Source organism: Auxenochlorella protothecoides (genome assembly GCF_000733215.1).
Source record: "Auxenochlorella protothecoides strain 0710 unplaced genomic scaffold scaffold90, whole genome shotgun sequence".
Lineage (NCBI taxonomy): Eukaryota > Viridiplantae > Chlorophyta > Trebouxiophyceae > Chlorellales > Chlorellaceae > Auxenochlorella > Auxenochlorella protothecoides.
Genome location: NW_011934476.1, coordinates 329,986 through 344,786, shown reverse-complemented (window position 1 = coordinate 344,786; position 14,801 = coordinate 329,986). Strand labels below are relative to the sequence as shown.

The 14,801-nt window shown below is 62.9% G+C and overlaps 4 protein-coding genes across 4 annotated transcripts in view; 2 read left to right on the top strand and 2 right to left on the bottom strand.

Annotated features, from left to right (window-relative positions):
• Positions 1–1,598, bottom strand: part of F751_6583 (Sedoheptulose-1,7-bisphosphatase, chloroplastic) — a gene marked incomplete at both ends in the record, with an annotated part of 3,318 nt that extends 1,720 nt beyond the window's left edge. The window contains 4 exons of the mRNA XM_011403811.1: positions 275–701; positions 865–969; positions 1,093–1,182; positions 1,578–1,598. Of these exons, the coding sequence (XP_011402113.1) occupies positions 275–701; positions 865–969; positions 1,093–1,182; positions 1,578–1,598 (643 nt within the window). The remainder of the gene's footprint in view (positions 1–274; positions 702–864; positions 970–1,092; positions 1,183–1,577) is intronic.
• A 132-nt stretch (positions 1,599–1,730) lies between these two features.
• On the top strand, positions 1,731–7,776 carry F751_6582 (4-hydroxyphenylpyruvate dioxygenase; the record flags this gene model as incomplete). The annotated part of the gene is made up of 15 exons (XM_011403810.1): positions 1,731–1,759; positions 2,089–2,290; positions 2,489–2,836; positions 3,026–3,187; positions 3,348–3,454; positions 3,627–3,759; positions 3,955–4,065; positions 4,262–4,379; positions 4,563–4,667; positions 4,834–4,970; positions 5,112–5,240; positions 5,477–5,525; positions 5,951–6,071; positions 6,282–6,517; positions 6,842–7,776. The coding sequence occupies 15 exons, from the start codon at positions 1,731–1,733 to the stop codon at positions 7,774–7,776; spliced, it is 2,922 nt and encodes a 973-aa protein (XP_011402112.1).
• A 313-nt stretch (positions 7,777–8,089) lies between these two features.
• F751_6581 (N-alpha-acetyltransferase 50) lies at positions 8,090–8,750 on the bottom strand (the record flags this gene model as incomplete). The annotated part of the gene is made up of 2 exons (XM_011403809.1): positions 8,090–8,359; positions 8,532–8,750. 2 exons carry the CDS (start codon positions 8,748–8,750, stop codon positions 8,090–8,092), a joined length of 489 nt encoding a protein of 162 aa, XP_011402111.1.
• Positions 8,751–9,354: 604 nt separating this feature from the next.
• Positions 9,355–14,801, top strand: part of F751_6580 (1,4-alpha-glucan-branching enzyme 2, chloroplastic/amyloplastic) — a gene marked incomplete at both ends in the record, with an annotated part of 8,456 nt that continues 3,009 nt past the window's right edge. The window contains 13 exons of the mRNA XM_011403808.1: positions 9,355–9,495; positions 9,742–10,041; positions 10,158–10,315; positions 10,508–10,667; positions 10,806–10,884; positions 11,488–11,601; positions 11,733–11,926; positions 12,446–12,521; positions 12,710–12,792; positions 12,945–13,075; positions 13,243–13,437; positions 13,578–13,682; positions 13,942–14,593. Of these exons, the coding sequence (XP_011402110.1) occupies positions 9,355–9,495; positions 9,742–10,041; positions 10,158–10,315; positions 10,508–10,667; positions 10,806–10,884; positions 11,488–11,601; positions 11,733–11,926; positions 12,446–12,521; positions 12,710–12,792; positions 12,945–13,075; positions 13,243–13,437; positions 13,578–13,682; positions 13,942–14,593 (2,388 nt within the window). The remainder of the gene's footprint in view (positions 9,496–9,741; positions 10,042–10,157; positions 10,316–10,507; positions 10,668–10,805; positions 10,885–11,487; positions 11,602–11,732; positions 11,927–12,445; positions 12,522–12,709; positions 12,793–12,944; positions 13,076–13,242; positions 13,438–13,577; positions 13,683–13,941; positions 14,594–14,801) is intronic.

Here is a 14,801-nt window from a genome sequence, read left to right as displayed (position 1 = left end):
ATGTAACCATGGCTCAGGGGAAGGCAGGCAGTGAACACCAGAGGGAGGGGGTGCACCAGGGCTCTTTCGTATCAGGTCACCGACAGCCAGAAGTTCACCCCTCCTGTATCGGAAGGTGCTCGACTCATCCTGGTTTGATAGTCTCGCGACGGCTCACCTAGTGCTTACCTGGGGAGCCCGTCCCACAGATCATTTCCCTCCACCCCATGCAATAATGTGCCTGCTAAGAGACTCCCCGTGCACCCCCACCCCCACCCCAAACTTTAGGACTCACCAATGCGTTCCGTCTCCTTGACGTGCAGCCACTTGCCGTCGTCCTGCAGCAGGAACTCCTGGCAGCCGGGCGCCTCAGCCAGGGCGATGCAGTAGACAGTGCGGGGGCCGTAGATGCCCATGCCCGCCGCCGCCTGCTGCCGGCCGGTGATGTCCTTCAGCTTGTCCCCGGGCCACACCCCAAAGATGGTGCCCACGGAGAAGTTGGTGTCCACGATGGAGGAGCCATCCAGGGGATCAAAGGCCACGGAGAAGCCCTCACCACCCACATCCAGGGGCTCGGGGTTCTCCTCCGAGCAGGCGTACTTGCAGGCGTGGGAGTAGCGCAGCGCCTCGAACAGCAGCTTGTCCGCCAGCAGGTCCACCGCCAGCTGCTCGTCACCAAAGGTGTTGATGCAGGCGGTGCTGCTGCACGACGCGGTGCGCACCTGGGGTGCGGTGGGGAGGGGAGCGGTGCGTCGAGTGTGCAACGCGCAGCCCTCCAGACAGCTACACTGCGCGCCAGCATGAAAACAAGCCAAGCGCAGCATAAGAGCAGCGTCAGCACACTGAAAACCAGGCACGCCTTCCCGGGTCTCAACACCCCGACACCTTGTAGGCGATGGTGCGGATGGCCTCCGACATAGCCGTCATCAGCCGGCGTAGGTTGGGGTCAGACGTCGCGGTCTGCAGGTACTCCTCCAAGGAGTCACCCAGCTGCAAGAGGGCGGGAGTGGATGTTGCCAGCCCCGAGCATGGATTCGATCCAGCGGGCTGCACACCCATCAGCCCAGCACATGTGCTGTCAAGTGCTTCCCCACACCATTACCCCCAACCCACCGCCGATGTGATGGTCATGGGAGCCTGACGGCGTGGGAAGAGGCTGACGCCCGTCTTCCTGGCGCCCCTTCCTGCGCAGCGGCCAGCCACCTGGGGAGGGGAGGGGGGGGGGGTCCGAGTCACAAGTGCACCCGGCACTAATGCTGCCGGGATTCGCATGGGGGTCCCACGCGGCCGTGGCCGATACGTAATGCGCCGAATCCTCGCATGCACGCGGCTCCCGCGGTTTAGGCACCTCCCGCACCCTGATGGGGGCAGGCATGGCCTGGAGGGACCTCTCGACTCCACGGCAAGGTTGCCGTATCATGGACATGGACGCCATCGAGCCTACACACTACCTGCGTCGCACTTTTTGATTGAAAAAGAAGGAAATTGATACAGGGTCGGGCTCGTAAGGGTGGCGTGCAGGGTGAAGCCGAGGTAATGGATGCACGAGCTGACCTGATCCGAGGGCCGGGTCATGGAAGAGACACCAAGCCGCTCACCTTTACGCGAGGTGCAAACATGAGCTGTCGTGGGAGGACGGATCGGACGTCCAAGCTTCGCACGCACAAGCTCGTCACTAAAAATCAAGTTTGATTAAGCCAGTGGAACCTGCGCTGTTTATGCACACAGGCTAGGGACGGGCGGAGCCAGCGATGGCTCCTCCGGTGCCTCTCGGCACGAGGTGAGGCCAGGAGCACCCGATGGAGGAGCGTGGTTTCCGGGAACTATATTGTCTTGTTCCTCCTTGAGTATCCGGCGTGACACATGCAGGAGTAAGCGGAGGAAGGTGGACGATGGGACTGGGCCCCGCTCCCTGCTCGGCAAAAAGTGAGTAGCAGCCATTTCCATTGGCTTGGATGCTCCTGAGCCGGCTAGGGCGCCGGCGATGAGGTAGACTTCTGTCCTATAACAGGCTGGGTGCCGACTACAAGCTGGCCATGCATTAAAGGACTCTGGGTGGCCCCCTTCCGCTTCCCACCCCTCCCACTGCCAACCCCTCCCCTCCTCCAGGACCGGGAGGGGGCTGTACCACTGCGACTACTGCCACAAGGACCTGTCCAATGCCCTGCACATCCGCTGCGCCGTCTGCCCAGACTTCGACCTCTGCCTGGACTGCTTCTCGGTGGGGGCGGCCATCACGCCGCACAGCAGCGACCACGCCTACAAAGTGGTCGGCAACCTGTCCTTCCCCATCTACCACCCGGAATGGGGGGTGAGTCTGGGCAGAGCGACTCCTGGTCGGTATGTGCGCAGAAAGTGTTGGGGTATATCGTGTGGGAGCGTGATGAATTTGCTTCCACCCCCTGCATGGCTACTAGCTCCCTTGATTGGGCACATCCCTGGTCCCTTTGAGCCCGCCCCTCTCATGCACTCACATCCACAAATTCGATCATCATCACCATTCTGCCAGGCGGATGAGGAGATACTCCTGGTGGAGGGGGTGGAGCTGTATGGCCTGGGGAACTGGGAGGCAGTGGGAGAGCACGTGGGGCGCGACCCCGGCGAGGCCCGTGCCCATTACATGTCGGTCTACGTGGAGACCGCCTGCTTCCCCGACCCGCAGCCCTCGCCCGCCATGGCGGGTGTTGACATCCAGGCCTTGATCGACGCCCACCGCAGCACCACCCTAAACAAGATGGCCTCCGCCCGCATCGCCCTGGCCAGCCCGGCGGCCACGCCCAGGGTCAAGTCGGAGAGCACGCCCGGCGCGGCCGCCTGGGACGCCGCCAACGGCGGTGCGATGGGGCCAGGCCACAGCGTGGCGCCGGAGAACCTGGCGGCCGCCCTACTGGCTGCCAACCCCGAGCCCCGCCACGCGCCCGGGGACGGCGCGGCGGGGGCGACTGCGTCCGGGAGGCCCAGCCCTGGCAGCACATTGTCGACCGCCGCTGGGCACGCCTTGGCCGGGCGCAGCCCGCACGCCCCCGCGCCGCACGACCTGGCGCAGCCGCAGCGCGCGGCCGACAGCCGCGCGCCCTCCAGCGCGGAGCGGGCCCCGCTGGAAAGCGTGCGCAAGCTGGAGCCGGAGGCGAACATCCTCCAGGACCCACTGGGGGCTGGTGTGGCTGGGACCCCGGCGGCAGCCTCGCCTGCTGAGATCGGGGCCAAGGTGTGGCGGGAGGTTTTCCTGCGGAGGCTCCGGATGGGAGGCCCCACAGGGACGAGGCCCGGGGAGGCCGCAGCGCCCGCCCACCCAGCTCCTTTGCAGGGGCATGCATTCCCATGGGACGCGCTCTTACCCAAGCCTGTTCTCCGCCCGCGCCTCACAGGTAGCGCTGGCGGAGGCTCAGCAGACGGGGTACAACCTGAAGCGAAACGAGTTTGAGCAGGAGTACGACCACGAGGCGGAGTGCATCATCTCCGAGATGGAGTTCAGGTGGGTTATTGATGGCTGACAGGGAGTCATGGAATGTGTTCATTGGGACCAGGGTTCCCTATGTTGCAGGCACATGGTGAAGAGTGGGGAATGCCCTTACTCCCTCACAGTCCCAACCTGGGACCCAACCCCAAACACCCCCATTCAGCGCTTTGTCGACACCCCACCGCAGGGAGGAGGACTCGGAGGAGGTGGTGGCGCAGAAGCTGGAGCTGATTGCCATCTACAACCGGCGGCTGGACGAGCGTGACCAGCGCCGGGCCTTCATCCTGGACCGGGGCCTGCTCAACGTCAAGCGCCAGGCGGTGCGTAGAGGGGAGAGGAGGGGGGGTTGTGACTGTTTGAGGATAAGGCACCCCTATTTTGGAAAGTGTATGGGTATGAGCCTGAGGATATGGTGGTGCCTTGTTCAGGGTCCGTTGATGTCGTCTGTGTCAGCCCCCACCCCCACCGCCAATGCATCCTGCTGCCCCCACAAAGCTTGGTCCCCCGTCCCGCAGGCCATGGATCGGCGGCGTAGCGCCGCAGAGCGCGCCATGGCCGGCCAGCTACGTGCCTTTGCACGGTACCTGCCCCAGGCGCAGTACGAGGCGCTGGCCGACGGCATGCTGGTGGGTGCGGGGGCTGGGTGGAGAGGAGGGCGCGTTGCGAGTGCCGGTTGCGCAGGGCATGAGGCAGCTGCGCGGAGTCCTGCACGGTGGATTGCAGCCAGCTCTTGGGCGGTGTAGGACTCTGGCCTGGTCGCCGCATGCTTCCCACTGCCCACGCCATCCCTCCCACCCCAAAGCCACCCATCCATCCTTGCAGGCTGAGGCGCGGCTCTGTGCCAGGATCGCGGAGCTGCAGGAGTACAGGGCGCTGGGCTTGCGCACCTTTGAGGAGGTGGATGAGCTGGAGGCCAGCGGGGATCGACCCCGGAGAAAAGGTATGACTGAGGAGGAGTGTTTTGGCGGCAGTTGGGGGGATTTTGTGCCGTGGCTGGGACCAGACTCAAAGCCAGGAGGGCGTCTGGGTGGTCCCCGCGCTCCATTCAGTCCTGCGTTCTGCAGATGAGGTCTAATCCTCTCCCTGCAGCACAGCCTAAACTCCCCCCCTCCACACTGCACAGAAAACGCGCCGCCCAGCCAGGCGGCACGCATGCGGCTCAACCGGGTTCCCATCGACGAGGCAAGGCTGCAGGAGCACCTGCTCTCCGGCCTGGGCTTTGCACACGGTGAGGTGCTGCGGGGGGAGGGGTGAAGCTGGACCTCCTCTGGCCAGGTGGTGGAGCCGCGGCCCCGCGGCACGCATGCCACGCAGCCCAAGCACGACAAACTGCTGCCAAAGCTTGCAGCCGTGAATCCCCGAAGCGTAACACACCCATCCCCACACCTCCACAGCCGCCATGTCCCTGCACCAGAAGCGCACGACTGTGGAGGAGGGGCGAGGGACGTCGGGCCTAGCGGCGTGGCGTGGAAAGCGCGGAACGCTGCTGGACATCACAGCGCTGCCGGACGCCGAAGTGCTGCTGCAGCAGGTGGACAGCCGGGGCATGGGAGCAGGCAGTGCTTGCAACGCCGGGGATGTGATGGGGAGCCCTTGCCAGCTTCAGCCACGACGACACATCTTGAGTATCCAGTGCCCCTCCCACACACTGCTGACTCGCTCACGTCGGCAGGAGCGCCACCTCTGCGCTTCGGAGCGGTACCTGCCGGCGCAGTACCTCGCCATCAAGGCTGCCGTCCTGGAGGTCCAAGAAAGGCGTGGTGTTGTAACCCCGGGGGACGTCACCGCGCTCCCCTTCAAGGTGAGCAGCACTGTGGGCTTCTGGGTGCACCCCAGCTGGAGGGCTAGGGGTGGGTGGGAGCCCAGGCTCGGCCTTGCCTGCCCTGGGAGATTTGCATGCACCCTGTATGTTGCTGTGCAAATACCATGCTGTTGCTGATCCATTGTGGCCAGGAACGAAGCCTATCAGTGACTCGTCAACCTGTTACCAATCACAAAGACCGCGTCATGTGCCCGTGCCCCGTGCCCTATCTGCAGGTGGATGTGCAGCGCATGCTACGCCTATACGATTTCTTCAGCGGGCAGGGTTGGATCTGATCACAGGCTACGTAGCCATCGTGCTCATGATCCAGCTCTTACCTAAGCCGCAACTTTATACCGTTCCGACTGACTGAATGTAATCCAGACAAATTCCATCAAGAATGGGGATGCCGCATGTCTTTTTCAGCTGACAAGAAAACCAGGTCTCCGCCTTGTCGACGTCAGCCCCGCGGTGCCATAGATTTTGGTTTCGTTCCGCGGCCCCATTTGATTGCTGTTACTCGTCGTCCATGCCAGTCTTGGGTCACAGTCATCTTTGCTTGACACATATAAGACGCGCTTTCGCAACCTGCAGCTCTCGCCCATTGCGTGTCCCCTCGGTCGCATCGCGCCGGTCCCCCAAATCTTCCTGGGTGTCCATGGGAGGTGCTGTCGAGACTGCTGCCGCCAACCCCCCTTCTGAGTCCATAGCTCGCAAACTGGTCGGCGCCAAGGGCTTTCAGCGTCACAACCCGCTGACCGACAAGTTCCCCATCCACCGCTTCCACCACTTTGAGTTCTACTGCGGGGATGCGACAAACACCAGCCGCAGGTAAAGGGCAGGCAATCTCGGTATTGAGGTATAACGGGGTGACTTCCACCTTGTCGGAGCGGTTTCCGCCACCGTAAATGCCTTCCGGTGTGTGTGGTAGCCGGGCATGGACTTCCGGGCGGATGCGCGCAAAATGCACCTGGGGCCCCAGTGCTCAATCCTTAAGCAATGCACCCCAGGATTCCCTCCACCCCCCCCCGACTCACACAGGTTTGGCCTGGGCCTGGGGCTGTCCCAGGTAGCCAAGTCTGACCAGGGCACAGGGAACCAGAAGTTTGCCAGCTATGTCATGCGCTCCAACCAGCTCATCTTCACCTTCACTGCGCCCTACAACGGCGCGGGGGGCGAGGCCTCCGGCCCGGACGCCGGCTCCCCGGTCCCCTGGTACGACGTCGACGCCGCGCACACCTTCAACAGGAACCACGGCCTGGGCGTCCGCGCAGTGGGTATGTCGGCTGCGGTGGGAGGATTTGGTGCAGTGTCGTGGGGGGAATTGATGGTCGGATGCACATCCAGCGGGCGCAGTGATGAGCTGCAGTCAATTTGCAGATCCACTCTGGCGCATGTCTGACCCAGTGTGATACTGTTGGGACCCCAGCCTGGCGTCAGGATGTTTGCCCGGCCCCTTCTTGGCCCCCTGATTCTTGCACTGTCCATATCACGAGCATGTGTGCAATCCTCATCTAAAGTACCGAGGTACGCCTTCCAAGCCCCTTCACATTCTTACTCCCCTCCCCCTTCACACCCTCACTCTCTTCCCCCCTTCCTAGGCATCGTGGTGGAGGACGCGGCGGAGGCCTTCCGCATCTCCACCGCCAATGGCGGCATCCCCGTGCAGCCCCCTACGCGGCTGGCCGACGCGCGCGGGTCGCTGACGGTGTCGGAAATCGTGCTGTACGGCGACGTGGTCCTGCGCTTCCTGTCCGGCGACTACTCCGGCTCCTACCTGCCGGGGTACGAGGAAGAGGCGCGCCCCAGCCCCCGCTGCTTCGGCATCCGACGCGCCGACCATGCGGTGGGCAACGTGCCCGACCTGGGCGCGCAGGTGGACTACCTGACGCGCGCGCTGGGCCTGCACGACTTCGCCGAGTTCACGGCGGAGGACGTGGGCACGATCGACTCAGGCCTGAACTCCATGGTGCTGGCCAGCAACAACGAGATGGTGCTGCTGCCCGTGAACGAGCCGACGCGGGGCACGCGGCGCAAGTCCCAGATCCAGACCTTCCTGGAGCAGAACGGCGGCCCCGGGCTGCAGCACCTGGCGCTGAAGACGGACGACGTGTTTGCCACGCTGCGCGCCATGCGCGCTGTGGGCGACGCGGGCGGGTTCGAGTTCATGCCCCGCCCGTCCGACGCCTACTACCGCGACCTGCCGTCTAAGGTGGGCGACGCGCTCACCCCCGAGCAGCTGTCCGAGGCCGAGGAGCTGGGCCTGCTGGTGGACCGCGACGACCAGGGCGTGCTGCTCCAGATCTTCACCAAGCCGCTGGGCGACCGGCCCACCGTGTTTGTGGAGATCATCCAGCGCCTGTGCCACATCCAGCCCAGCGAGGAGACGCTGCGCGCCGCGCGCGCCACCGCGCAGGCCTGCCCCCTGGCCGCCAACCCGGACGAGGTGGGCGGCTGCGGCGGATTCGGCAAGGGCAATTTCTCGGAGCTGTTCAAGAGCATCGAGGTGTATGAGACCGACCTGGGCATCAACTGAGGTGTGGCAAGGGAAACATGTGGGAAGGAGGGGGGCTGATGCCTGCAGCGAGCCATCTCGCGCTCTGCACCCACCCCCGGAGCTGCATGCTTCAATCCGCGGCCATAGCATCCTGCAGTGTGCTCTGTTACAGTGCTGAGGAAAGGACCAAGTGAAAGCCAGGGAAGAAAAAGTACAGTGGGTCTGAAAACAGTCTTTGCACTCTGGAAGGGGTTGCGGGTGATCAGAGGCGTCCCAACGTAGCACCCTCACAGACAGCGCTCGGCACCGACAATTGGGCCCGGCGCAATCGTCGCCGCGCCGCCACTCCCAGTCAGTCACGGAGCTGCTTGCGGAGCAGCACGGCGTCGGGGGGGTTGAGACGGGGGTAGTACCCCGGAACCACAGGCCCCACGCTGAAACCCGCGCGCCGGTAGAGGTCCAGCGCGGCGCCGTTGCCCACCTGCACGTGCAGCACGGCGGCCACCACCTCCGGCAGGTCACGAGTCACGATGCCCAGCACATTGCCGAGCAGGCGAGCACCCACGCCCAGACGCCGATATGGAGCCAGGACCCCCAGTGTCAGGATGTACAGCACCGGGCCCTTGGCACAGAGAAGGAGGGAAGGAGAGGGGGGGCTGTGTTGGGGCGGGGATTGGCTGCCCAGGACGCTCTTATGTCACCATGCAAGGTGTGGCCGGTGCCAGCAGCACCCATATGACCACCCTGCACGCCTTCCTGCAATTCAGGCTGGGGAGCTCCTCGGCATCACACACCTCTGGGGTGTTCTCCAGGCGGCAGGCGATGGCCCCCACCAGCTCGCCATCCCTGTCAAAGGCCAGCTGGGAGACGGGGCCGCAGGCGAGGATGTCGGCGTACACCCTGTCCGAGTAGTTCAGCGGGAAGATGACCCGGTTCAGGGTGCGCAGCTGCTCGATGGTCTCCTTGCGGACGGTATCAAATCTCACATCCAGCACCTGCCCGGGTGTGGACATGGCTGTCCTCACCAAAGGATGCAAATACGGTCACAGGGGCTGAGCCAGCCTTGGCCCCAGCTAGCCAGTGCTCCGAGTCATGCACGCCGGGGGGCTATGCTAATGTCGAGATGCAGTATTCGACCATCGAATGGGTCTCAAGTACCAGGGGACGGACAAGATGGAAGCTTGGGCTTGGTCGTGGGCACTGTGATCGCGCGCGCGCGATCGGGAAGAACCCCGACAGCGCCCGCGCCCTGACACATAAACAGCGACAACATATGGACTCATACGGCCATAGAAACTAAAATTGTATTGTATATTTAGATGCATATTGGGACAGCGGAGACTTGCAGTGAGATAGTGACTGCGGCCTGGGAACCACCTCACCATGACGAGCCCGGACGAAGCACTGCAGCGCCTGACCTTAAATGATGACACTGCCGCGCCATCTACCTTGGGAGAAACAGCCCCCACGGTGCTCCTTATCATAGGTAGGACAGGGCGTGTTTGGTTTTGGAAGTAAGCAGCGGCGATGGATCGAGAAGCCAGATTGGGTTTCTCTGCATTTCTTCTGTGAGCAAGAGATACAGACCAGAGCCTCTAGGATGCCTGCTCCACAGGCATGGCAGGATCTGGGAAGACCACGTTCGTGCAGCGCCTGGCCTCCCACATCTCTGCCACTGGCAAGACTGGCTACCTCTTGAACCTGGACCCGGCCGTCGCCAAGGTGCCATACAACTCTAACGTCGACATCCGAGACACGGTGCGAGATGGGTCAAGGGAGCAGGGACATAGGTTCAGAGCCATACCAGAGCTGTGCTGCATGCCACTCTAAAGTGTTGGAGTCGGAGGCTGCCCTGAGAAATCGCAGTGGTCGAGGGTGTTGGTCCAGCATCAGCATGCAGGCCTGCGAGGAATCTACCTTGCGCCGTCCCCACCCTCATCCCGTTCGGCCTACGCCTCCCCCTCCTTTGTCTTGACACCAATCCCACATCCACACGCTCACCAGATCCACTACAAGAATGTGATGAAGGAGTACTCGCTGGGTCCCAATGGCGCCATCCTCACCTCCCTGAACCTGTTTGCCACGCGCTTCGACCAGGTCATAGACCTGTGCACCAAGCCGCGGGACCCCCCTCTAGACTTTGTGGTGGCAGACACCCCCGGCCAGATCGAGATCTTCACCTGGTCGGCCTCCGGGGCCATCATCACCGAGGCGTTTGCGACAGTGCTGCCCACCGCTGTGGTCTTTGTGGTGGACACGCCACGATGCACCGCTCCCCAGACCTTCATGAGCAACATGCTGCAGGTCAGTGGGCCCTGGTGGTTCCACGGCCAGCGACTCGGAATATCACACGTCAGACATACGAGTGGCGCTTAGGGCTCAGCGCTTGAACCCTCCCCCCCACTACACACACACCACAGGCATGCAGCATCCTGTACAAGACACGGCTTCCCATGCTCCTCGCATTCAACAAGGTCGACGTGGCGCGGCACGACTTTGCGGTGGAGTGGATGCAGGACTTTGAGATCTTCCACGAGGCCCTGGCATCCGATACGACCTACGCAGCCAGCCTCAGCAGGTGTGTGTCCGTACTCCATAAAAGGCCGGGGGAAGTGCAGAATCCAAAAGATAATTTACAAGGTGTTACTGGAGGATGACAGGCAAGCTGGTGGAATCTGGCCCCCTCCAGCTTTACATCGGCTCCCCTGGCCTCGCCGAGCACTGCACACCTTCACTCCATCCTGCCCTCACACCTTGAGCTCGCCATCAGGTCCATGTCCCTCGTACTGGAGAAATTCTACGAGAATCTGAAGGCAGTGGGCGTCTCTGCCATCACTGGAGAGGGGATGGACGATTTCATGGCGGCTGTGGCGGAGTGCCGTAAAGAGTACGAGGCAGGCTACCTCCCGGAACTCAATCGCAGGAAGGCGGTGAGTCGGGGAAGGGGAGAGCCATTGGATATTGCTGGGCTCGTGTGAAAGCGTGGGCGTTGAATCTGTGCTGGAGTAGGGTTCGGACGCATCCCGATACCGAGCTTTCCCTTCATCAACACCCGCGATCGAAAACAGGTGCACGCCGAAACGGAGCAGCGAAGGAGGGAGGAGGAGCTGAAGAGATTAAGAGAGGACCTCAAGGGTGGCTCCACCGGTCGCGCGCACTCCACCCAACCCTCCATCCCGGAGGACGGAGATGAAGGGGAGGCAGCGCAATGACGGGAGTTGCTACACCTACCCTGCCCCAAAACATGCGCCTTCCGATCTCGCGATGGCAATGCCTCAACCTATGTGTAGCGAACAGTCATACCACGATGTTGTTCGAGGAGAAACACGAACCGCGGGTTGGGGATCACAATGTGCATAGAGGCAGTCTTTCCACCGTGCACCAGCGCAGGAGCGCCGAGAGAAGCAACCAGTTGTGATCCCAACAGGGTGCTTCGATACAGCAGCCCCATCACACCGCTACCTACCATCGCTGTAGCTTTGGGGTTATGCGGATTGTCTAATCCAGCCGGCTCCCAGGGTTGACTCAATACCGAGGAGAATGGCGCCCCAGCTCAAGCTCGCGGGGACTCGCGGGGTGGCCATGCCAGTGGCGCCAGGCGCACGACCCCGCGCCGTGCCTTGTAGTGTCAAGCATTGTGGGCGAGGTGCGGTGTCGGGGTGTGTGTAGGGCCGGCATGGATCCCACATCGGCCTCCCCCCACTGCCCGGGGCCCACGACGTCACCCTCAGTACGCCGCTCCCCGACCAGGCTCCCGCTTTGTGCCGGTGAGTGCCACTCCAGAGAATCAGCAATCTCCCATCGACGTCGCGAGGCGCGAGAATGCGGCACTCAAGCAGTCCATCAACAAGACCGAGGCCTCCGGTGTGCATGGGGCTCCTGGGGCAGAGTCGATGCAGGGCCTGCTACTTGCTCGATCAGCTCAATCGACTGTGTGCGCTCCACCTACAAGCCGGCAACAAGTTTCATTCCGGTCTCTTTCATTCATGGTGCAGTGAAGAAGCTCTCGGGCAAGCTGTCCGATGCAGGAGTGGAAGTGCCGCCCCTCAGCACTGCCACGGTGGGCTCCACCCGTACCAATGGCAGCAATGGCGGCGCCACGGCTGCTAAGACCTCCAATCCAGAGCCACAAGATCCAGAGGACTTCTGGTCTCCAGTCAAGCATGTGCCTGACGGAGTTGCATTCCAGGTGTGGCGAGGATGGAGGGGGCTGGGTTGGGTTGGGGAGAATGGGTGCAGTGGTGAGCTGAAGACGTCCCACCGGGCACTCTTTGTTGCGCTCCTCGAGTAGGATGCAGACGGGATCGGCAGTGCATGTGGACCAGGATGACCTTTATGCAAAGGGGATGGATGCTGAGGTGTGAATCTCAGCCTCGTCTCTGGCTCGACATCCTCCCAACCCCATGTTTGAGTTCCAGGAAGTCCCGGGTCAGATCTCCCCTGTGCCGGACCATGATGGGACCGAGTGTCTGAAGTGGGACCCTTCCCTCTGGAGCCATGCTGATCACTTCAAGGTATGCCAAACCATGATTACGCTTGAGGAGAGCAGTCAAACTTTCATGACCGGGGCCGTCTGGCCAGGAGGGGCTTGCATGTTAGAAGGGCGGCAGCTAACCCACTGGGTGGGAAGCTGGATTAGAAGGCGACAGCCTCCCTCTCATGGCCTTCCTCTCTCCATCCTCGTGTCCCACCCCTCACTTGCCTGCAGTATCGGTGGCATATCTTCAAAAGCATCCGGTCAGCCATTGATGCCAACGAGGGCGGCCTAGACAAGTTCTCGCAGGGTGGGTGATGCTGTGTGATATCGGCCACATGTTTTCTGAATGCGGAGTCCTGAACACCAGACCATTCGTCCCAATGCTTATGCCTGTGTAGACGCCGAAGTGTGACGTGGCCGCTGGTTTCAGACATCGCAGACCCACCGTCTTTGAGCACATCCGGACGCCTGAGGCTGTCCATCGCTTTCCCACAGGGTACAAATACTACGGCATCAACCGCGGCGAGCATGAGGGCAAAAAGGGCCTCTGGTATCGGGAGTGGGCGCCCGGTGCAAAGGTGGCAGGGACTGGGGGAGCGGCCGGGCATGGCGCTTGCACAGCGGATGGATGACGAGGACTGCACTGCGCTGCTGCTTTCATCAGTGTCAGCGCCTGATCCTCTGCTCGAGGCCCGGCGCCCACGCCAGTCCGCCCTGCACCTCACCGCAGGCGGTGGCCCTGATTGGGGAGTACAATGGGTGGAAGGCGGGTCCCGAGCACTGGGCCACCAGGAACGACTTTGGGGTCTGGCAGCTGTTCCTGCCCGACAACGAGGACGGCACCCCAGCCATCGCCCACAGGTGGGCGGGGCGGGCCACAGCGCAGGCTGGCTGGGAGGGCTGTTCTCCCGGCCAGCTGCGCCGGCGCACATTGCTGTCGGTGCCGATGCCTGCCGCCCTGCTCGGGACTCCTTGCCTCCCCATGCTCCCTCCCCCGACCCCCTCCCCTCTCCACAACACCACACCAGGACCAAGATCAAGACTCGGCTGGAGACGGCGTACGGGGAGTGGGTGGAGCGCATACCTGCCTGGATCAAGTGGGCGACGCAGGAGTGGAACGAGATCCAGTACAACGGGGTGCACTACCAGCCGCTGGAGGCGGGCGCCCCGGGGGTCTACGAGGAGAACAAGGCATACACATTCAAGTACCCGCGCCCGGACCGGTGCGTCAGCGGGAGTGGGACACCCTGGCGAGACTCTTGGGGGGGTGGGAAGTGTGCACTGTGCCGGCTCGCCCATGATGCGATGGGGGACCAGTCCTCACCCCCACCCCACCCGACGTCTGCACGGCCCCTCCCGCCAGGCCCCGCGACCTGCGCATCTACGAGTGCCACGTGGGCATGTCTTCCAAGGACCCCAAGGTCAACTCCTACCTGGAGTTCAAGGAGGAGGTCCTGCCCCGCATCCGGTGTGTTCCTGTGGGGTGTACTTGTTAGGGTTTGGTGGTTGCTGCGACTTCAGGGTTGGTACATGCAGGGAACGGAACCCAAGGCTGTGCTGCAGGCACTGGGGGGGGCCCTTGCTGGCCTGGCGGTCGCGAGCTCCTCGACGCTCGATCATGAGGAGGTGCCCGCCCCTCCAGTCCTTGAGCCTTCCATTCCCTGCACCCTGGGCATCCATTCCTTCCCCTGTACCCCATCCCCCCCCCCACTCCACCCTCAAAACAGGTCGCTGGGGTACAACGCCATCCAGATCATGGCCATCCAGGAGCACGCCTACTACGGCTCCTTTGGCTACCACGTGACCAACTTCTTCGGCGTGAGCAGCCGCAGCGGCACCCCTGACGAGCTCAAGGCCATGATCGACGAGGCCCACCGTCTGGGCCTGGTGGTGCTCATGGACATCGTGCACTCCCACGCCTCCAAGAACACGCAGGACGGCATCAACATGTTTGACGGCACCGACGGCATGTACTTCCACGGCGGCGGCCGCGGCTTCCACTGGATGTGGGACTCGCGCTGCTTCAACTACGGCAACTGGGAGACGATGCGCTTCCTGCTCTCCAACTCGCGCTGGTGGATGGACGAGTACAAGTTCGACGGCTACCGCTTCGACGGCGTGACCTCCATGATGTACCACCACCACGGCCTGCAGGTGGCCTTCACCGGCAACTACGACGAGTACTTTGGCATGGCCACCGACGTCGACGCTGTGGTGTACCTCATGCTGGTCAACAACACGCTGCACGACCTCTTCCCCACGGCCATCACCATCGGGGAGGACGTGTCTGGCATGCCCACCTTCTGCAGGCCCTGGCAGGAGGGCGGCGTCGGGTTCGACTACCGCCTCAACATGGCCATCGCAGACAAGTGGATCGAGGTGGGTGTGGTGTGCGGGAGTGAGGGGAAGGGGGCGCGGTCATCCCAGGAGATACAGGAGTCCCCTGCCAGGATGGCAGTGTGCGGGCTGGGCACTGCTGGGATGGCTGATTTCGTCGGCGTGGTGAGGCGGCATCGCCCCTCGCCCAGCCATCTCTGCACCTCACACCCAGACTCAGCCTGGCCGACGACCATCTGACCGAGCATTT